The sequence below is a fragment of the Festucalex cinctus genome, chromosome 14, assembly GCF_051991245.1.
Source record: "Festucalex cinctus isolate MCC-2025b chromosome 14, RoL_Fcin_1.0, whole genome shotgun sequence".
Classification (NCBI taxonomy): Eukaryota; Metazoa; Chordata; class Actinopteri; order Syngnathiformes; family Syngnathidae; genus Festucalex; species Festucalex cinctus.
Genome location: NC_135424.1, coordinates 12,997,758 through 13,021,779, shown reverse-complemented (window position 1 = coordinate 13,021,779; position 24,022 = coordinate 12,997,758). Strand labels below are relative to the sequence as shown.

The 24,022-nt window shown below is 38.7% G+C and overlaps 1 protein-coding gene across 1 annotated transcript in view; it reads left to right on the top strand.

Moving 5' to 3' along the window:
• The window catches only part of cdh23 (cadherin-related 23), a 175,308-nt gene that overhangs the window by 109,147 nt on the left and 42,139 nt on the right, over positions 1 to 24,022 (top strand). The window contains exons 14-27 of the mRNA XM_077495780.1: positions 836 to 900; positions 3,485 to 3,722; positions 4,809 to 4,914; positions 7,128 to 7,255; positions 10,606 to 10,678; positions 12,531 to 12,647; positions 14,259 to 14,371; positions 15,378 to 15,485; positions 18,631 to 18,820; positions 19,036 to 19,181; positions 21,063 to 21,282; positions 21,588 to 21,740; positions 21,880 to 21,993; positions 23,303 to 23,451. Coding sequence (XP_077351906.1) covers positions 836 to 900; positions 3,485 to 3,722; positions 4,809 to 4,914; positions 7,128 to 7,255; positions 10,606 to 10,678; positions 12,531 to 12,647; positions 14,259 to 14,371; positions 15,378 to 15,485; positions 18,631 to 18,820; positions 19,036 to 19,181; positions 21,063 to 21,282; positions 21,588 to 21,740; positions 21,880 to 21,993; positions 23,303 to 23,451 — 1,920 coding nt within the window. The remainder of the gene's footprint in view (positions 1 to 835; positions 901 to 3,484; positions 3,723 to 4,808; positions 4,915 to 7,127; positions 7,256 to 10,605; positions 10,679 to 12,530; positions 12,648 to 14,258; positions 14,372 to 15,377; positions 15,486 to 18,630; positions 18,821 to 19,035; positions 19,182 to 21,062; positions 21,283 to 21,587; positions 21,741 to 21,879; positions 21,994 to 23,302; positions 23,452 to 24,022) is intronic.

Sequence of the window (24,022 nt, the reverse complement as noted above, 5' to 3'; positions counted from 1 at the left end):
AATTAGTTAAAAACAGCTGTCAGACCTAACTCAAAAACAATGGTGCTCCCTGGTGTTATTCTTACTTGTCCCATCTGGGCTTTTTACAAAACACAATTCAATTTGCATGCTGGATGTCCTTCACTTATTAATGTTTGAGACAGTGATTATGATTATAAATTTAAGGTTATTATTATCAGCGACTGGATGGCAACCAGTGAATGGTGCACTTTGCCTCTCACCCAAAGTCAGCTGGTATAGGCAACAGCACACCTGCAACCCTAGTGAGGAAAAACTGTATAGAAGATGGATGGATGGATTTTTATTATTATACTGAACTATGCCCTAAATTCAGGTGGGGAACCTTTTATTATCCGGGGCTATTTCTTTTTCTATAAAGCCCTCTGAGGGTCTTATAATAAATGTTTGACCCAAAATTATGTGATGACCAAACAAATGTTCATTACTTATTATGAGCTATTGCGGGTTAAATATTTGGGGGCTTTTTATAAAAGTTCCTCTGAGGTTTTATTTGTTTTTTTAATGCTCTCAGAGGCCAAATACTGTAGCCAAGGGGCTGTAGGTTCTCCATCCTTTTTAGCTCTGACATTATGGCAAAATAAAGCATGTCTGTACCATATCCACCTTGTTTTGTGGCGTTTGTTGACTCGCCGTCATACTAGAGCCCACACTGCTTGTGCAAGCACATTTATGCTCTTGTTGTCCATTTCTGAAATAATTTTGACCCAAATAAATGAAACCCAGCTTGACTTTCTGTATCATCATCTACTTTTCTTCGAAAAATGTACGATCACAGTAGTTCTTGAACTGTTTTCTTGTATTTTTTTTAATCCAGGCTACAGATGGGGACCTTGGCACATTTGGTATTGTGCGCTACTACTTCAGCGATGAGCCAGACCAGTAAGATTCATCTGCAAATGCACTGTATCATATAATATTTTCTAGGGCTGTATATCGCTTGTAATTTCCTCAATCGATTCGATTTTGATTTACAAGAGTTCAGTTCTATTAAATTTCAATTATTCCAGATTCAATTCGATTAACTTCAGTTCGATATTAATTATGAAACATCAATTCTTCTTAAATGTCAAGGACATTAATTAAAAACTCCAGAAATATTACATTTTAATTAAAAAAAAAAACATTTTGCTGAGGCAGTAACTGGTCAAATTATTTTGCCTATTAACTCATTCACTCCCAGCCATTTTCATGTTCTATTGCTATAAAAACATGGAACCTACCAAAAGAAAAACGTCTCTTCTTTCATCAGGGGAAAAAAAAAAAAAAAAAAAAAAAATGGTATATTATATCTGTTTTTATGTTTTGTAGCAATTAGCATTAGAATTAGCTAAGTTTCATTATTCACAAACCTGTTGAAATTACTGGGAAAAAAGAGCTTGTTGCAACATGGACCTGGTTGATCTCTTATACTTTGCTGCCACCTACTGGCCGTTTTTTGTTGTTTTTTTTGTAATAACTACCATCGCTTTACGTGACCACTTCAGGTCAGAAACTGCATCAAAGCCTTTATACAAAGACTCAAACAAAAACCTAAAAAAAAACGTATAAATACGTTTTTGGGAGTGAATGAGTTAATGAAAGTGACAGGTGTTATAATCACTAAAGTGTTACACAAACATTGACATCAGCAAGGATGAGATGAAAATATTTTCATAATTCTAATTCAATAATTGTAAATATAAACTAAAAAGAATCTTAATTGTCTTAAAGTTCAATAGGTCAGGTCTTCCATAAATCTAAGAAAATACTTTTAAATCCATGTGAACAGTAAATTTCAAGAAAACGGTAAGATATATATGTAAAAAAAAATAAAAAATAAAAAAATCATCCTTTAAATTTCTTTTTCTTAAGAATTTATGGGAAAAAATGATATTTAAATAATCAATTCACGTTTTTATGAATCAATATTGAGCTCGAAAGGGAAAAATCAATTAAATATTAATCTTTTTTTGTTTTTTTAAACTAGCCCTAATAGTTTCATTAATTCTGCTATGAAAGAGGGAATTGGAAATCAAAATGAGTCACGTAACTATTCAGCAATGCAATTTTGGAGCTTCTGAATGAGCTAAGGGCTGTTCTGATGACAGTCACAATCAGGACTGGCCTCTTCACAGCAGATGTGAAGGGTGTGTTGTCCCAAGTTTTAAATCCATTGGTACACCGGATGGCAAATGGTGTGGACTCGGGACTTATATGTGGTTGCTGGCATTCCCAAAATTATATGAGCAATTGCTTTATTTTATGTAACTCATGTGTTTGTAATGTTTGTTTGCCCTCTCTTTAATCTTCCACATGCAGTGCTCTTCCAAATGATCCGTGAACACCCAATTTAACATCCATTTTTTTTGTAGTTCTGTCAAAATTTAAGCATTAACTCTGATGATTAATTTAAATTAAAGCGTTTAAAAAAAATTAACTCAGTTAACTCAGTGTGCAGTCATACTTGGAAGAGTGACTGGGGGGGAAGATAAATAAACATGGACTATAGGTAGAATTACATTCTGATTCACTTGCTCGATGCTTGTTGGAGAACTCTAAAGTAATTTGCAGACTTTGCAGAGCTAAATTCAAATCGCATATTATTTGTACACCTTTGGGGTATCATCTCAGAGAAAATTTCCTTGCTCAAGTTACCTCCGTGGGGCCTCGCAAACCAACGAATGCCGCTGGTGTGTGGTGCTCGTGAGCAGAACTAAACCGGCGAGAGAAAAGGTCTTTGATTCTAAATATACTTTCTATTTAATGAATTTACATTAATGCAAATATTTTACTCAAGTAAATATCTGTTACAAGCTGTGAAGAAAAAAGCAGAAGTAGAAAAATGTGGTTAACTCATTTGCTCCCAAAAACGTATAAATATGTTCTATTTTAAATGTTTTAAGTGTCCCAAAGATGTATGTTTACGTTTTTTATGTTTTTTTTTGTTTTGTTTTTTATGCTAGGGCATACAGAAGGCTTTGATGCAGCCTCTCTACTGCAGAGAACGGTTGAAGCAATGGTAGTTATTACACAAACGGCAAAGCAAAGGAGTTCAACCAAGGCCATCTAGTAAAAAAGCTAAATTACTTACAATTCTAATTAGATTTGTGAATAATGATGAAACTTAGCTATATTCTAATGCTAATTACTGCAAAACGGAAAAAGATAGAATTATACTTTTTTTCTGATGAAAGAAGAGACTTTAATCTTTATTTTGGTAGGTTCCATGTTTTTATAGAAATTGAACACAATATTCTGTTGGCCTTGCAAAATCAGTCAAAATCCAGTAAAACAGTCATGAGTGAAAATGGCTGGGAGTGAATGAGTTCATCACGATTAATTACGGAAAATTATGTGATTAATTAGTTTAAAAAAAATAATTGTTTGACAGCACAAATTTTTAGTCTCTTAGTAAATGAGGCCCAATGTATACATATCTCTCTAATCGGGACCATCAAGCCAATTATTTTGTCTTCTCTTGCAGGTTTTCCTTAGATGCCGAGACAGGCTGGGTGATTCTGCGGGCCAGTTTGGATTATGAGTTAATGCGTCGCTTCACACTGACTGTGTTGGCGAGGGACGGAGGTGGAGAGGAAACCACCGGCAGAATCCGAGTCAACGTGTTAGACGTAAACGACAATGCGCCGCTCTTCCAGAAGGAGGTGTACGTAGGCTCGCTGAGAGAGAACGAACAGGCTGTCCAGCCAGTGGCCCGAATCAGGGTGAGGGGTTGATAACGGCTGATGATGACTACATGAAGGACGGAGATTTAGAATTTGTAGGCTAAGGTATTGGGCATTAATAGGTAGATAGATAGTTTTTGATGTATTTTCTCAACTGTTTCTTATTTTCCTCTGCATCATATAATCGTGCAGTTCTATGTTTGTGTACACTGTATCCAAGGAGATCAGGCTGACCTGGTGTGTTGGCTATTTGTCACTGCCACACAAAAGCCAGAGGTGCACGGGCACAATGGTAACTAATGTCTCAGCACTTCCTTTGATTGTGCCCCCAAGAAAGCCCATTACATGGCTTGCAACGGTGGGTCCGGCGATGGCTTTCCCTTCCACCGTGCACAGTGGCGGCCTATGTGTACACTGCAGGACTTCAAGCGATTACTTGCTTCAACGCCCGGCTCACTGTGTTTGATTAGTCTAAGGTAGCCTTAAATGCTTCTGATATTAATAAGTTGCCTTGGAGGAACTGGGAAGCCACATGTCACCAAATGCTGGGTCAGCAAATTGCCCTGGAAAAGACCCCATGCGCTGGACCAGGGGTGGGCAACTCGACGAGCTTAAAGGGCCACACAACACCGCTCCGCAAAGTTTTGTTGAAATCATTTGGGAGTTAAAAAAAAAAAAAAAAAAAACAGTAGTAGACAGAAGGAGGTTGCTGTGGTTTCCTAAGAAGGGTTTTGTGTCCTATGGCTGTCCTTGTTGAAATGGATTTAAATGAAAGAGTGGGCTCATGCGTGTAATCAGAAGATTTGACAAAGTGCCCAGCAGAATGACGCCAGTGACGTCCAGTCCGCTGGAAACATCTGGAAGAGTCATAACTAAGTGCAGCCAACAACAAAATAATGAGGGGGTGTTATCGTTGTTCTTAATGTTGCGGATTAGCACTTGGAAACGTTTCATTTGGCCACTTTTTAGCTGAGTTGGTGTTTTGATATCCTGGGACTAATAGCCAGCTTAAATGTTGACAAAAACATGCTGGCACTGATTGATTTTTTTTTCCCTGCACTTTTTCTTTCTCACTCAATCAAAATGTTTAACTGCATTTCTTCTGTACCTTCTCCTTGCCCGCAGGCAACAGATGAAGATTCTCCTCCCAACAACTTCATCACATACACCATCATTTCAGCTTCGGCTTTCCCTGATCACTTCAGTATCATCATGGTGGAAGGTTACGCAGGTGTGTTTAGCATTGTAAACATGCGGCCAAGTTCAAGCATACAATATACATTACAGAAGGCTATGGATTGTGTGCACATAGCAATGATGTCATCGGCTAAAATGTTTATTACTCACTGTTTGAGTAGCTAGTAAAGGTATTTTTCAGAAGTGGGCACTTCCGTCAGTCTGATGATACCCACCTTTCGTTTTTGTTTTTTTTGTTTTTTTAAAAATCTATTTTATCTTTTAATTTAAATGATGTAATGTAGCTCATATCCCAGGACCACCAGAGTCCACACAGTAATGTCCTTCCTCTGAGGCAGACGGGTGCGAGTGAAGTTTTGGAGCTTCAGACGCCCTTGCTAACTCTCTGGCCTCTACTGCCAAACACGTCATGACTCTATCACATCTAACTGCCAATGTTTTACTCCAAGCTAATAATACCTTTAACTGTAGCCACTTTGAGTGTAGCAGGAAGCACGTCCCCTCTTCGCCAAGGGAATCCTTTGACTCAACCTCGTCAATATTTTGAAACAGATGTAATTCCTCCTCTCCGTATAACTGTTTTTGATAGACTATGGTGACTGCTCTCTGTAACAATTTGGCCAAACATATCTTTACAATCGCCTTTTTATTTGACCGATTATGACTGGAATGTCTTCAAATTAGTAAAATCACATTGGACACACTTGCAAGCCTCTGGCCAATAGTTTTCAGACTGGATCCAGGTTCTCATTTCCCGCCGTCTGTCTGCAGATGTGACGTCATGTGCGCGTTGAAATGCAATTTCTTTTTTGACCACAGGTGGCATTTGCGATTCTTCCATCCATTTTCTTAACCGCTTACTCCTCACAAGGGGCACGGGGGTGCTGGAGCCTATCCCAGCTGGCTTCCGTTAGTAGGCGGGGTACACCCTGAACTGGTTGCCAGCCAATCGCAGGGCAGCAGTTGCCTTTCAATATTCAATTTTCTACGTTTAGCAGCTTTAAATCAATGCCGCCACTGAAAAGTGGGAAAAATTGAGATTTTGCCGGACATACGTCACACCACTCTGTGCATATAGTCCATAGGAAAAAGTTTGGCTTTGGGTCAGTTAATTAACCAGGGCGTGTGCTACACTTCTTAATCACCAAAACATCATAATTGATCAAATAATTAGGACAATTCTATGCTATAGGAACATGTTGATGTAGGTTCCTCAACATGACTGTATCCCGATGCACAAAGCATGGTACAAAAAGGAATGCTTGGATGTTATTGGTATGGAAGCACTTGACCTCACATCTAACATCAGTGCATATATGGATCAATGGACACATTCTCCTAGATTGAATGTTGTAGAAAGTCTACACCAGGGGTGTCCAAACTTTTTCATTTGAGGGCCACATACAGAAAATCAGAAGGACGCAAGGGCCGCATAATGTTATGAAGAGAAATTGTGTTTAGTACTAAAAATTGTACAAATAATTTATTTGTGCTTTTGCATATTTAGAAAAATGCTACAGTATATAAACCAATGTATTTGCAATATGGCAGTAGGGTTATTATAGTTTTGGAATTTTTCATTTTAGTTTTTATATCGTTTTGATTTTTAAAATTTAGTTAATTTTAATTAGTTTTCAGGGTGGTTCTGATAGTTTTTATTAGTTTTAGTTCTTTAATAAATGCTTTGTTTTAGTTTAAGTATTGTTTTTTTTTTTTTTTTTTTTTTAATGTGTATTACTTGTGCGCAATATTTAAAAAATACCATGGCGCGACGTCATTATTCTGGTTTATATCAAAATAAATCTACTAACACATTTAAAATCATCTCCAACGGCTCATGCATTAAAATAATTATCAAAGACTAAAACAAAGGACATTTTTGCTATAATTATAGTTAGTTTCATTTTAGTTAGTTTTGTAAACATAATATATAGTTTCAGTTATTTACTTCGTTTTTATTTTATTTCGTTAACAATTTTTTTTTAAATTTTAGTTTTAGTATTTTCATTAGTTTTAATTAACCAAAATAACCTTTAATAGCACCTGTGTTTTTCAACACCCTCCCTTCTTACTTTGACCATCTCCAAACATTTTTGTTTTTATTTTATTTGAACTGAGTCAGCATATGTCGCGGCCCTCTAAAAAATGGACAGCGGGCCGCAAATGGCCCCCGAGCCGTAGTTTGGACACCCCTGGTCTACACCAATATGAAAAGCCTTACCTTCTCTTACACTCTCCCTTCATCAGTGATCAGTGTAACCAGGCCTCTGGACTACGAAAAGGTTCCCAGTGGAACAATTCATCTGACAGTGATGGCCAAAGACGGGGGAAACCCGGCGCTTAACAGTACTGTCGCTGTCACAGTGGAGGTTATTGTAAGTATAGCCCTGCAAAATACACACACATACAATGTGTACTGTCTAGACAAGTATAGTATAGAAGTCCTTTTTTGCGTTTCATGTTATATTCACATGTTGAAGGACTGTTGTGATGCAACTAATCTGCTGTTGGTATAATACATTGTAGCTTCATAATATTTTACAAATTACTTGTAAGAAAGCAACATTGTACAGTTTGCCCCACAGTCAAAAGTTCTCTGTTCAAAATCTCCATGCTGACTTTTTGGCGTGAGTTTGTATTTTCTACACTTTCTTTATAAAAACCTGCACATTAGTCAACTAAGGCTCTAGTTTAAATTGTCCATAGGTGTAATTTTGAGCCTGGATGTTTGTTTATACTAATGTATACCCCACCACTCATCCAAAATCAGCTGGAATTGGCTCCGGTGCACCTCTGACCTTGAACGGGATAAGTGGATGCAATAAAAAATAATAATAATACTCTAGGACTATTATGGAAATTGCATCGGATTGTTAGAATTGTCTTAAATAATTTCAGTGTTATAGCTCCTTAAAAAACACGCCATCCTTCTCTGATGCTGTGTCTTCCCCTCCTGCCGCTACAAGTACCATCAACACTGCAAAGTGGAATTCTGGACAAGCTCTCCAACTGTTTGTTTTGCAGTTTAACGTCACTCAAATGAATTACATTTAAAGACAATGTGTGAAACACTTTAAAGTCCCCTTAAAGTGTTCCCCACCACACTCTCTATTCAATGTACAAACTTGAGCACATATAAGTATGAAGTTTTGCAACACTAAGGACGTTTTTTCTGCTGTTTAAAATCATCATGAATATAAATCAATAACATTCAAGTTGAAAGACTAAAACTGTAAACACTACTCAAGAAATATATGTCAATTTTCTAGCATACCAACTCAAACATACTATTCGGGTCAAATATGACATGTTTGTTTGGACATTTAACAAACTGTACCTAAAAATAACTTTGTAATTCTTTCACTGACATATTTGATGACTTTTGCTAAGGTGTACCAAATACAGAAAAAATTAAATTGTTCATGTGCTGCAAAGTCCATGTCAAGTAAAATATAGCTTACATTTACTAGTGTGATTTAAATAATTGATAAATATGGCAATTGTGGGAATGTTTAAACTGTATATGGTATGTTTTTTTTTTCTTTTAAATTTAAAGGGACAGTGGTAATAATGTTCGTGAAGCACTTTGAAGCAGTCATCCCAAGATCCCAAGATCTGTGTGTGTCTGTGTCACACTGAATTTACCACACGAATATGCACCTTAGGGCCATGGGGAAAATCTTGAACTGTTTAATAATTGTCATACATACTAAACATAAGGAGCATGAGAGATCTGCACCTGTGAGAGTGAAATTATGTATCGGATTTACAACTGCTAGTGTTTATTATTCATTCATTCATTATTATTCATTATTGAGGATCATATGGTTGATCAAAACAATTTACAGTATGATTTACATATAGTATTAGATGTCCAAAACAGCAATAATCTTCTGTAAAGCTGTGTTGTTTTCGTACTTGATTCTATGTTTCTTAAGAGTTCCTATAGATCAGGAATAAGCATCCACATTGCTCGCCAGCCAGCAAATTCTGTGATAAGCAAACTGAACATATTTCCGCACACGTCCTACATGAGGAAGAAATGCTGTCGGGGGAAATATTTTCTGCAATGCAAAAACCATCGGGGAGCGATGATCATAATTCTCCATTCCGCCTATATCTTTCTCACTGACTCTTTCCCTCCTCAGTCCGTGTTGTGACTCATGCCACATTGGTTTATCAGCTGATGACAGCATCACACACAATGCCCAAGAGTAACATGGAGACCGCGGAGATAATTGTGCCAATTACTGTTGCGAAACTATTAACATTTCTCAGCAGCAGAAAACCTTACTATGAATAACTAGACAATGTGATATGTGGGTGTGACAAAGAATGTAATGCAATACAATGTTGCGGTGTTGGGCCTGCTGCGGCAGAAGTAAATATGAAGGTTGTTGCTGATCCACAACGTAGATGTACATAACTCTCAAATCTTAATTATCTGGGGGGGGACGACAACAATGAATCGACACAGACAGAGGGGAGACAAGAGACTAAATACACACACACTAATTGACACAACGAGATGCAACTGGGTGAGGCACAAGTGGCAGAGGGTGCTGATTGGTTGACACGTTAGGAAGGGCAGGCCAAAACACAGGTGGACATAATGCTTGACAAGACTAGGGAGGCACACATGAACAGAAAACAAAACACAGATCATGGATGAAACTTTAAGAAACATGAGGATAAAGACAAAACCCAAACTAAACCTGAACCATGACAAAAGTAAACAAAAACCTAACCAAAACCCAACCCAAACCATGATAACTACAAAACTAGAGTGACTAATATAGGCACATAGTAACTGTATAACAACTGTAGAGCAACTTTATCACATTATCATCAGAAGGCTCATAGTAACTGGCAACTGACCATACTAGTAACCGCATAAGACGAGACAACCCAAGAGTGGGTAATATGGTTAACACATCATCATCATCACATTATCATCATAAGGGACAACTGCATAAGCATAATACATCCATATCACAATGACCCCTTGACCTACATAAACATAATAACTCATCATAGAGGACATAGTAACTGCTTAAGCATAATAAATACGTCCATAACACAATAACTGCATAACCCAAACCAAAACACGATCATAGCAGTTACGCTCTACCCCCACCCCAAGATGACCACCTGGTGCCCAATCCAGTTCCAAATTCCACACCACAATTGTGGATTTGACACTTGGGATAAATTGAGAATTGCCTCGTTGAATCCACCAGATGTTGCTCTGGTACAAAAAAAAAGAAAAAAAAAAGTGTGTCACTTTCCACTACAGTGTATGAATTCGATTGGGAAATTAATCTGTATGAATTAACATATACGGCAGCACATAAGTGTTTAGCTCATATGGCTAACAGTTCTGAGGTCGCTTATGGTATAATTTCGTTTTTCAAGTAATTTCCCGTGTGTATTTTTTTCTGCCTCGCAACAAATGGCTGCACAAATTAGTGACATGACCAGAAAAATAATCGAAGCAATTCTGTTCATCTACATGGCTGAGTCTGCTTAACGACCTGCTTGTGAGAGTGCATTTTCAAATGAATCACAAATATTTTTACGTTGTAAATTTGACTACATTGCCAATGAAGGATAAATGTGTTCGTTGCAGAGCTGCTGAATGTTGCCAACTTGTTTTTCCAACATAAGTGTGCTCTCATTGTTCCCCCCCCCACTGAACAGCTGTTGATGTTTATACCACTTCCAGGATGAAAACGACAACCCACCCGAGTTCAGCAGGCCATCCTACATTGTCAAGATTCCTGAGAACATTAATGCTGGTGAGTAAACCTTTGCATTTCGACTTCCCTGTTAAGTGCCTTCAATGTACTTTCTGGTCTATACAACATACGCACAATTAAATCACATTATGTTGCTTTAAGGTGCGCTTTTTTTTTTTCAAAAAAATTTCCCTCCAGTCATAGTCTTCATGCATATAGTGTTTCATTTGTTTAGATTTTGTACGTTCAAATAGTCCAAATGCTGGCTATTGACCATTCAAGGCTAAATCACTGGCTGCTATATTCATTTTCATGCATGCATTCAGAAGCCTTTTATCCCAGACATTAGATTAGCTTCCACTTGCTAGAGGGAAATGAGATATTTGCCTGCCCTTCTCTCTCTCTTTCTTTCTCTCTGCTCCAACTTGAGCTCAGGCCACCTTTTGTGTCTCAGAGACAATTTGAAGGAGCACATTGCTGAGCGGTTTGGGCCAACGCTGAGATTTACCAGACGGCTAACCGCTAAAGCTTTTGCGCCTGAGCTGATTGGTTGCAAGGTAGCCCCGTGGCCAGAATGGATTCTGTTCCTTGATCAGACCTGTGCCAGTAACCCATGCCAAGCAAGCTGATCGCCTGCTAATTCATAACCAATTGACTGCCATATAATTGAGATGTTGATGAGGCTAATGAATGTCAGTTGGCTAACAACTAGCTAGAATCTAGCTCAGGTGTTAGCCTATTGTCTGTAGCCTTCATCTTTTCTAGATTTCAGATTGGTCAGGCCACTTTACAGTTTTCATGTTCATTTCAATCATTTATTTCATTCATTCATAAAAGAAAAAAAAGACAATATAAACAATATTCTTCATCATTGAATGAAAAGGAGCAGAAAGATAGTTAGATCTGCCCCGTTTCTCCCCAGAGTTCATTTACAACTTAAAGTAACTTAAAAAATAAAATAAAATACAATATAAACATTAACAACAAAATAAATACAAAAAGAAAAACAAAATCACTACAATTTTGACAGCTAGTCTCAGAATCACGTCTGTACTCGTTTTACAATTTGATTTCTGACATTCGTAACAACAAAATGACAATGGCATAGTGTTCAATCATAATCTCGTTCATATTTCTTTAATAAGATGGCTTTAGTCATTCTTTTAAATGTAATTTTTGAGTTGGATTATCTGGTTTCTTTATTCAGATTGATCCATAAGATTATTCCTTTTATTGAAACACGACGCTCCATCTTAAATTTTGTTTTTATTTTTTAAATATCAGCGTTCCTTTCAACTGTACTTGCTTTCTCGTTTTCCAAATTATTATTTTTTTGAATATTCAATGGCAACGTTTTGTTGTGCACCTTTTGCATAATTTACAGCATGCTGTAATCTACCAGTTCATTAAATTTCAACAATTTTAACTGAAGAAATAGTGGATTTGTAGGATTTCTGAATTGCTTTCTAGTGATTATTCGTATGGCTTTTTCTGCAATAGAAATATTGACTGTTGATTGAATGTTTTATGGGAGTTTCCCCAAACCTCAATACAGTAGGTCAGATATGGAACAATCATGGCGTTGTATAAAATGATCAATGCTTTATTATCCAGTGAATGCTTTTACTTTGTATAGGAGAGCTATTGTTTTTGATATTTCTATCTTGATATATTGTGTATGTGATTTCCAGTTTAAATTTTCATCCAAAATAACACCTAAAAATTTATTTTCTCTGACTCTGTTGATTTCAATACCAATATTAATTGAAGCATCAGTGTTTTTCCACCTATTGTTGTTTTTTAATTGACCCCCCAAAAAAGTCATTAAATTATACTGTATAAACAGATCAACTGTCTCTTCAGTTTTTTTCTACTTGCTATGTAAGATTGTGTTCGCGCCACCTCTCCGCAGGAGCTACAGTACTGGTCGTCAATGCCACTGATTTGGACGCCTCTCGAGAGTTTGGCCAGGCCTCTCTCATCTACTCCCTGGAGGGCTCCTCCCAGTTCCGTCTTAACTCGCGCTCTGGTACGTGTGCATGTGAGTGTGTATTTTTGCAAACTGGATCCTCTTTTATTGGCAAAGTGAATCTGGACAGTCCGAAGATAAAACAGAGCATTCGCTCAGTCACTCCATTGTTTCTTATTTAGATGTGTCTTTACATTTGCCTTTCATTTACTTGCTGTCATCTTAACTCATTCACTCCCAGCACATTTTTCTCCTTTTTACTGGATTTGGACTGATTTTGCAAGGCCCACAGAATATTGTGTCCTATTACTATAAAAACGTGGAACCCACCAAAACAAAGATTAGAGTCTCTTCTTTCACCAGGACAAAAAAAAAAAAAAGTACATTTCTATTTGTTTCCATTTTGCAGCAATTAACATTAGAATATAGCAAACTTTCATCATTATTCACAAATCTGTTTAGAACAGTGCGAAAAAGAGCTTTTTGCAACATGGCCCAGGTTGATCTCTTACCCCGGGTTTTCACCGGTTGCGGTTGCGGTGCGGTTGCGGTGCGGTCCGGCGACGCAAGCAATTAGATTCCATTCATTCAAATGGTGCAGTTTACACCGCTTGCGGGTGCGTTGCGTGTCGACTGCGGAAGGCCTGCGGCGTGCCGCAAGCCTTCCGCAAGGATAGCCTATTTTCTATTTTTGCCGGACGCCGCAGCGGTAGGCCTCCGGCAAATGGCAAGCTAGCACAAAACACATCGAGCGGGACAGGAAGACCGAGGCAGTTTCAAAATAAATTTCCGGTTACCTTTCAGAATAAAACACTCGCCAGCTCCTATTTCGCAAGTTTTTGAGCAAAACGTGACGTGGGCGTCGCCGGGCCATGTGCTCATTCACGGTTTAGACACCAGCGAACATGGACGAGGAGAGGTTTATATTGGAGGTGGAAAACCACAAAATAATATATGACACGGCACATCCTTTTTATAAGGACTGTAATGTATTGTGAGTTTGATGTTCGCGATTGCTTGTTGTGCGCGTCTCGCTTGCCGTACTGAGCGGCAGCCGGACGCGGAAGACAGAAATAAAGAGTGGACCCGCACTGACCCGACTCTCGTTATTAATATACTTTACAAGGACAACCAAAAAAAGGATGCTGCATGGAATCTCATAGCAGAAGAAGAAGAAAAGGTTAAATCAAAAGAAGTCCACCTCTCTTTCTGCTTCTCTGTTGAGCACAGACTTTCTGTATGTTTGTCGTTGTGAAATGCCACATGATCGCGCGCGCACGGTCCCGCGAGACACGTTGGGAAGTGGGCGGCGACGGAGCTGCCGGACCGCAGCTGTGCGGAGCCGGTGTGGATTGACAAAAAAATTAACCCGTCCGGAGCACGCAGTCAAGACGCACCGCACCGCAACCGCACCGCAACCGCATCCGGTGAAAACCCGGGGTTATACACTGCTGCCACCTGCTGGCCATTTGTGTAATAACTACCATTGCTTGAAGAATTCTCTTCAGCTCAGAGGCTGCATCAAAGCATTCTATATGCACTATCATAAAAACAAACAAACCATAAAAACGTATAAATACGTCTTTGGGAGCATGGTAATAGAACGTATTTATACATTTTTGGGAGCAAATGAGTTAATATATTTGGATGTAACTTGTGTTTGTGGCTTAGGAGAAATCACCACCACGGCTTTGCTAGATCGAGAGCTGAAGGCCGAATACATCCTCATCGTTAGAGCTGTAGATGGAGGGGTTGGCCCGCAACAGAAGACTGGCATTGCCACGGTAATTACTCTAAGCAGCCATGATCATTCCATGTGCAGTTGAAGAGCATCAAACTTTGTCAAAAACAAAAACGTACACAAATCTACAGTGCACCAGAGTTGTCCTGAAGTGACTCCTTTAATATTTTGGCTTTGTGCTTTGGGTTGTTCTCCTGCTGAAAGATGAACTGTCACCCAAGTGTGAGGTCAATTGCACTCTGGAGCAGATCCGGGTTGTCTCTGTTCGTTGCCAGATTCATTTTTCCCTCAATCCTGGCGAGTCTCCCACTTCCTGCCACTAAACAACATACTGAAAGCATGATGCTACCACCATCAGGATTCACTGTAGCGATGATGTTGGCCTGGGTTTATCTAGCGCAAAAGAATTAAATCTTTGTCTCATCAGACCGCATGAATCTTACCTCTCATGGTCTGACAGTCCTTCGGGTGCTTTTGGGCAAACTCAGATGGGCTGCCATGTGCCTTTCAACCAAGGAGTGCCTTCTCTCTGGCCACTCTAGCAGACAAGGAAGATTTTCCTGTTTTCACGAATGAACACTGAAGCACTGACAGGGAGACCGTCAGGTTCTTGATCACCTCCCTGACTAGCACTCCCCCTCCTCCAACCACTCAATTTAGACAGGCAGCCAGCTCTCGGAAGAGTCCTCGTTGTTCCAAACATCTTCAGAATTTACCACAGGTGGACTCCAAGTAAGCTATTGAAAGATCTCAGGGAGGATCATTGGGAACAGGATGCACCTGAGCTCAATTGTGAGCTTCATGACAATACAAAATCATTGTGATTTCTCTTTTTTTTTAATGTAACAAAATTGCAAAATTCCAATTGATAATTAAAAAAAGAAAACATCACATCTTTATGGGGAGTTTTCTGAAGAAAATAGATTTAATCAGTTTTGGAATAAGGCTGAAACTGCAATATTGTTTCATCATTTTCATCTTGGTCTTGATGATGAATTTGATTAATTGAGTGTATTTGCATCCATTTCATGGCTTCCCACTTTGTATAGGTGAACATTACCATTCTGGACATTAATGACAATGCCCCCCGTTGGCAAGACGAGCCGTACTATGCCAATGTGGTGGAGATGAGCCCACTCAACACAGACGTCATCTCTGTGAGTACACAACACACCCAACTTAACCACATTGGTTACTGATATCGTTAATACAATTATTTAATATTTATCCTTGCTGTTCATTTCACGTATGATAAATGTCAATGTTACCCAAATAATGACTGTACCAGGCACACTATAAAATATCACTATTTGAATGTTGTATGTCTCCATAGAAACTCAGATGAAATATTCAAAATTAAACTTATCTAAAAATATTGCTACTTTTCTCTTGTTTTAATATTCCTGTGCTATTAAATTATTTTATTGTTCTTTTTCAAGCCCTGCTTATTAGTCATTCATCAGAATGTAACATCCATTTTGCAAGTGTTATCTTTATTACTCTATTTGTCTTTTACTTAGTACAGGTAAGGTTTTGAATCTGAGAATATTTAAAGCGCATGCCTTCAAAGAATACATGTGAATGTGCAGTCCATATATTACACGTACTAGTGCTCCACTAGACTACATGGACAAATTGCACTCGCTGTGTAGGTCACCACAAAGTAAATGCTTGAATATTGCTCCCAAACTCTCTCATTGTCCTGCTGGTGTCTTTGGCTCCGTGCTGTTGGAAATTAAGCCCTGATCATTCATTAATTAAAGAGGCGTCGCTGAGTGTAATTAAGGGAGTCCGATTGCTAATTAAAATGTAGCCTGCAGTCATACACTTTGCAAATTATTCAGCTGCGAGGCAGGAAAGTGAGAGACCGTCTTGCACAAAGACCAATTGTGAAATAGTGAAGAAAGATACAAATATTGACTTTTTAAAATGTTCGTCCTTCCACTTTTGTTACCTGTAGCCTAAGGCTGAGGAATATGGCCTTAAAATATTTTTTTCCCCACAAAACTACACTTTCCCATGTTAATTGATTTTTCTCTCTCTCTTTCGCTATATTTTTTTCCCACGTCTGTGATTGCCTTTATTTCTCTGCCACCAAACAAGTTTTGATGATGATGATAATGATAATAATAATAATAATAATAATAATAATAATAATAATAATAATAATGCCACATTAATCAAAATATGTATGTAAACACAATCCTTAATAAATTTAAAATTTCAACAATGAATCAAAATAAAATCAATCATCAAACTGTTTGGCTTACCTGGTACCCAAGAGTAATTTTTGGACATCCAACTCCAACTTGCTCTTTCACATTTTTCTCATGTAGAATCGGGCAGGTGGGGCAAATAACCCCTCTGCAATACATTTGCAGCTTGGCAGCACATACCTCGGATCAAAAATTTCTCAAATCAATAACATTGATTAACCAGCACTTCTGTAGCCTGCCCCCATTTAGTAGATAACGTATCCAATGGTTTTAATTGGTCCGATAAATTGACCCAAATGTTGCCCTGGTGACCAAAAACAACTCTTGATTTCACATAAGGTGGTCCAAAATGGATGTAGATTGATTTGAGAGTGGTGTGGTGTCTGATCTAACAGTCAACAACCATTAGTGCCGACAAAAATAGACTTTGACATGATCACTACTATGTACAGTAAATGGGTCATTCTTGGCTATTGGTGACTTTTCGATAAGATAAGGTTTGGGGAAAAAAATAGACATTTTTTGACAATTTTAACATTATAACAGATAAATGTCATTAGGATCTTGTATGGGAGGAGCTCAAGCGGGGAGGTGGAACCTATGGTGGATTTATTTATTTATTCATTCATTCATTAAAATTAACCATTGCTCTGTAAACCACCAAACTTTAGCCATCAGTTGTGAAGGTTTATTATTTGTTACTATTATTTTTTTTATATGGATTAGTTTTGCTATAGTGTAGTCTAACAGGGTGCTGCTGCTTTGAGTTAGCCCCGAAAGAGAGATTCATGGGAATTTTTTGTTTTGTTTTGTTTTTTCTTTAGTGAAAAGCAAAGCTACCACAGACTAATAGGGTGGAATATGGTATTGAGGACAATTACTGTATATGAAAAATGAACCACTGTTTCCAATTATGATTATTTTAATTCGACCTAACCCTTTAGAACTGGAATTTAAAGGGACATAGAACATGGGCCATGAAGCAAGTTGCGTACTTTTTTGTTGTTGTTGTTGTTCACATAAGGAATAACATCTATGCTAACCATTTTATTCAAGTAAAATATTAAAGGTGGAGTCTTCCGTTTTCCGTCAGGAAAAGGCACTATATAAATACAGGATGTATACCCATGAACTCCTTCTCAATCTACACCTCTGGGCTTCTGTTAATGTGTGGTGGTGATTTTTTTTTTTTTTTCCACTCACTCACTCACTCACTCACTCACTCACTCACACAAGAAGCTGGTGTAGATTGAGAAGGAGTTCATGGGTATACCTCCTGTATTTATATAGTGCATTTTCCTGAGTGAAAACGGAAGACCCCGCCTTTAAGTCGTGTCATTCAAAGTAAAAAAAATCACCTAAATCTATGCACCCACTTTATAAATAAATATCAACAATATGTCAATATGTATGAATGTACACTGTCTCTTATTTTGCCTTTTAACAGTCTGTCAGTCACTTAATATAGATATTAGCTGAACATCTTCTCGGGCTCATGCTCGAAAGGATTAGTCCAAGTGACCCCACCTGCACACTTCCTCGCCTTTGATAACATCACTCCACACTTTTCTTTTCACTTGCTTATCACTCGGCCTCCAATTTGCCTGCTTACCATGTCGCCTTAATAATTAAATACCTGAAAAACCTTTGTTCCTCTAATGACCAATTAACCATTTTCCGGCGTTTTTAGTCAGCACATTGAATAATTGATCAGGTCTTTAAAATCCAGCAAATGTTTTAGCCGGGCTCCCCTTCCAATGCATTCATCACCGAGATCACCTAAAGAGACGTCACCATTTTTCTTATTAGTGAGTGCTGTGAGGGAGCAGTCGCCAGTCAGTGTGTGTGTGACTTACTCTAAAGGTGAGGTGGGAAATGCGGTGCACTCGCGTTATCATTCCTCCCCTCCTGTCATCTGTCAGTTTCTGTCATCTCCCCTATTAATTCCCACTTGTTAAGCACACTTTTATTAGGCCATGCCATTAAACCTGTGGAATATTACCCTTATGGTAAGCTGTGTGAAGTAAAGCATGCCTGTTGTTACGGAGGCCAATCAAAGAAACATATCTGTGTCACCCTCCTGCAGGTGCTGGCGCTAGACCCTGACAACGGGGAGAATGGGACTGTGCTGTACAGAATCAGCACAGAAAACCCGTTCTACACTATAAACAGCCACACTGGGAAGATCCGCACCAGTGGGGTAACCCTGGACAGGGAAAGCTCCGACCCCAGAGCCACAATGCTCATGAGAACCATCATCGTCTCTGCTGTTGACCGTGAGTTGTGTTAGTTTGTTTGACTCATCTGTAAAGCCAGCGTCAGTGACTTTATGCCATACTGACTCGAGTGCTTTCAATTCTGGGTGATTAGTGTCTATTTTCAAGCCTTAGTCCTTAAGTTTTATGTTGACCATGAAACGTTTTATTGCCGGCGATAAATTCCCTTGACCATGGAAATGTGTCTTTATATGTTTCTCTGGCGCCCTCTGTAGGTGGTGTGCCTCCACTGCGAACGTCAGCAAGCGCAACAGTATTTGTCAACCTGCTTGATCTCAATGACAACGACCCAACCTTTGTCAACCTCCCATTTGTGGCTGAAGTACCAGAAGGACTCCCTATTGGTTCATCGATGTTTAAGGTACCATTTAGGCGTAAACACAATTTGTGGAGACTTGCATATACCATCTGGAGTGATTCAGAGTGAATATTTAAGAACATGTCAAAAACATCAAACAATAATAATAACTCACCAGAGATGCTTGTGTATGTGTGCAGATGGTTACAGACCTGCTTTGCTAGTCTAAGCGGTTGCAACAAGTTTTGCACTGATCAACCAATCACAGGACGGCTGATGTCATGCCAGGAAGAACATGAAATTTGATTGGTTAAAAAAAAACTGTCACAGTGCTCCTAAAGTTCAAGTTACAACAGCTAACATGACTAATTCCGATCCGATCTGAAGGTCCAGGCCTGGTTAGACTGGCATGGCAACAAGCTGAAATCTGATTGGATTTAAAAAAAATAAAAAATAAAAAAAATCTGAAATCCACATGCATTAAAAGCAGTGCATACAAGAGAAATGCTATGAAATGAAGAAAATTAGATCAGCAAATTCTGTGGTAGCCTGTTAATGATGAGGATGATCATCGTTTTCATCATCATCATCATTATCATGATCTTGTTAGAGGAGGGAGACATCTAAAACAGGCAGGACAACGACTCTGGAGGACCCGCATTCCCAACACCTGAAAAAAACTGTTGGGAATAAATTAATACAATTTCATGGAACAAATATAGCAGCCCACCACTGCTATTTCTGATCATTTAAATGTTTAAACTTGTGAGATAATCATGAAGTAGTAATACGTATAAAATAGTGTTTTTTGTTGTTTTTTTAGCTAGGGATTGTTTGATACCACTTTTTTTTTCCAGAACGATACCAGTGCAAGCACTCAACTCTTGAATAGTCACCAATACTGATACCAAGTACCGATACCACTAATAATTTTGATATGGAAAACTTCCAGAAAAAAAAAAGGAAAAACTGACATATAATTTTAAAGAAAGACTTCTCAATCATAATATGGCAGTTTTCGTTAAATTACATGAAATTAATGGAAATGTTCTATTCTTCTCAATTCTAATTTTTAGCTCCTGATCGTAAAATGTCGGCAAGAAGTCCAATAACAGTATTGACCATCCGCTTTTGGTCAAGAGTACCCATACCTAGAAATAAAGCCGGATATGAGCCCCTATTATCGGTACTCACCCATCCCTGTTCTTAGTTGATTTATACTGACACATTTCATGTTGTGATTATTAGTGTTGTTCCGATACCGATACTGGTATCGGTAGAGGTGCCGATACTGCATTAAAACAGTGGTATCGGTGAGTACTCACAAGTACATGCCAATACCATTAATTCCAACACTAATATAGGATTTTGGATGCAGCATCTTGTGTCTTGCTCGTGCATGACATTCACTGGTATGTGACATGTTCACTGCATGCCGATCTAAGATATCCTATTGGCCCTTGAATACTCTGAACCAATGGCAGGACAGCTTTTTCATGTTGAGGGAAAAAAAAACCTTTGGTATTGGTATGGTATCGGTATCGGCCGATACTGCAAAGCTGGGTATTGGAATCGGTATCGGGGCCAAAAAAACAAAACGGTATTGGAACAATACTAGTGATTATGCTTTGCAGTGGTGAACTTGGACACAGCTTACTTAGACCTGTCTCAAATATTGTGGTTGAGAGCAAAATATAAAGTAAATACTTTTATAGTACTTACTTTTCTGACTGGTGAATGTGACGCATTGTAAAGCGCTTTCCGCACCATATGGTGTAGGGACGCTCTATCAACTTTATCACAGCAGAATGCAAAAGGGAAAACAGTCAATATTTTTGAAGCTCTTCTATGTGTAATGGCAATATTGCTTATTGTGTTTGTCCACACAAAATTAACTCTCTGTTTCTGTCTCCCTGATTGTCCATCCTCCTTTTCCTCTTGTAGGTTCAAGTGGAGGACCCGGATGAGGATAAGAATGGTTTGATCACAATGGCGTTGCAGATGGGTATGCCTCGCTTGGACTTTTACCTGAACACTTCCACTGGCATTCTCACCTCATCTGCATTGCTTGATCGGGAGCAGATTGGACAATACCATTTGAGGATTATAGCGTACGATGCGGGAAAGTTCCCTCGCACTTCAACTTCAACTCTCACTGTCACCGGTGAGTATCGAAATGTTTCTGATAATGAGAATTTCACTTGATTTCCCTTCCTCTCTTGATACTATCCCACAAATTAAACTGTTGAAGCATTTTATGAGTAAATTCTCACAATCATTTGGGGGTTTGCCTCTTTTAGTTGCACTGAGTGAGATGCTACCACCTGCTGGTGGCACTATAATTCTAAAAATGTGACATTGTGAGAAATGACAACATTTTCGTAGCCAAACACCATCACAAACTCACAAATTGCTTCAATTGTCCCTATCTTTGTGTAACCTACTAATTTCTGTGTATGTGTGTATCAGTTCTGGACGTAAATGACGAGACACCCACCTTCAACCCTCACGTGTACAATGTGTCCCTGAAGGAGAGCGTCCCAAGGGACCACATTGTAGCACGCCTCATCTGCTCGGACAATGATGCTGGCCTCAATGCCGAGCTTAGCTACTTCATCACAGGTTAGAGGTCGCACTGAAGCAGGTTTTTAGGTTCTGTGCAGCAATATGGCGACTCATTTCATGATTACATTAGCTCTAATAAGTGTAGTTAAAGTACTATTTTTGCCCATTCACTATGTGAAATTGTTCATGTTTGTAGGTGGTAACCAGGATGGTAAATTCAGCGTCGGCTTCAGAGATGGTATTGTTCGGACAGTGGTTGGCCTCGACAGAGAAACCCAGGCAGCGTACACAATGATCATAGAAGCGATAGGTGTGTCATATCATGCCATGTTATCATTCTGTTAGCATCTTCAAAGCAATGGTTTCGTTTTTAAAGAAGCCGTCTCAAAATTTTGCTCAACTTTCTTTGTTGTTTGACAAGAAAGAAGTGAGGTTTTCCTGTTTTGGAAACCATTGAGTCAGAATGGTTTGCCTGCTGTGGGAGCAAGTGGCTTAAAAGACTTGAGAAAGCAGAATGCAAAACTTGTCCTATTTCACAAAGACTCTTCTGAGATGATAGAGAAAATGTTTGTTTTGTTTGTTTGTTTTTTTAAGTTTTGTTTTATAAGGTTAAGGTTATAGAAGACAGTCTCAATTATATAACTTGAATACAAAACGTAAGAGCACACAATATAATTTGGAGCAATTCAGGATCAATAATAATCTAACAGTAATGACAATAACATAAAATATCAAAATAAAATACATCACTCACCAGAGATGCTAGTAATGAAATGTATTATGTGCAGATCGCTACAGACAAGTTTTGCGTGGCGGTCTTTGACAAACCGATCAGGATGGGAAATTTCTGATGTAATTGTGGACCAGGAAGCTGACAGCAAATTTGAAATCTGATTGGTTTTTAATATTGCAAATATAATTTAATGTTAAGTAGTTTAAGTTGCAGCAGTCAGTACTAGTACTGTGTTGGTTCTCTTTGTGCAGTGTGCAACACTAAAAAGTACAGCAAAGTCTGACTTGAGTTTCCTCATAAGGTATTATAGTGAGTGTAATAAAAAAAAAATTATTTAATATAATTATGATACCCACCTCTTGTACTTTATGCATGAATTGTTTCATTTTGATCGATCCATTATTGCAAGGCTAGTTTCATTAAGTACACGTGCACACTAGATGAAATTATAATGCTTCTTGGTCACACTATTGTATTATAATATCCATTCATTTTCTTCCACTTATCCAGACTTACATACTATCATTTTTTTTTTTTTAAATGAACAATTTAAAGTTTTGGGTCAAGCAGCTAAAGACTTGTTGTACTGACCAATGTTAAACGAAATTGGAAAATAAAAACATTTTGCCAAATTTAGGGTTTCCATCACTCAATCAGAATTGTATTGAACTTTAGTAGGTTGTTGTTGATTGGTGCCCAAAAAAATAAAAATAAAATAAAGCATGTGATTACTCAATGCAACATTATTTGAACAGTCATCATTTATTTCCTAATACAGCTTTTATGTAGAATCTCATCCGAATTTACTCAATGTTATGCATGCTCAAATTTTTGCTACATTACAAACATAGACTGTTTGTGTAAATGGTTCTGTCTGTGCCCACAGACAATGGTCCAGCGGGAAGCAGGAGGACAGGCACAGCTACTGTGTTTGTTGAAGTTCAGGATGTTAATGACAACAAACCCATCTTCCTCCAAAGCAGCTACGAGACCAGCATACTGGAGACTGCGCCGAAGGGAGCCAGCATCCTCCAGGTCAAAATACACGACGACTTTATTGTCCATTGCATCAATGCCAAAAAAAAAAACTGCGTTTGGGTTGGTTACTGTACATTTCAAGTGGAATTAATATTAGTCCTTGGCTAGTTGTCTTGCTATATCTCAGTGACGTAGTCATAGAGACAAGGCGTAGTAATGTGCAGTTCCGTGTTGACCCCCGGCGGCGCTGTCCGTGTGCCTGGAGAATGGGAAGCGCGCGTGTTCACGTGCTCATGTGGTCTCCGATGAGGGGGTCTTCTGAAGGACATGTTGTAGGAGCGCCGATAGGAGCCCAGCCTCTTCCACACTTTGAGCTGTGGTTCACTAGACTGGCTTCTTCCATGTTTCAGAGTCTCTCCTGAGCCACAGTTCGCCTCACACTCCCCGTCTTGTTCAGAGCGTCGGCACATTGCCATGAAGATCGCTAACCCTGCCAGCAGCAGTGATAAGCCCAGCACCACTATAATAGTGAATTCTGGGTCATGGTTGTCTAAAGAGTGCGAGGAGGTGGTGGGGGTGCTAGTGGTGCTTGACACATTGAACACCGTGTTTTCTGTAGAGGAGCTAA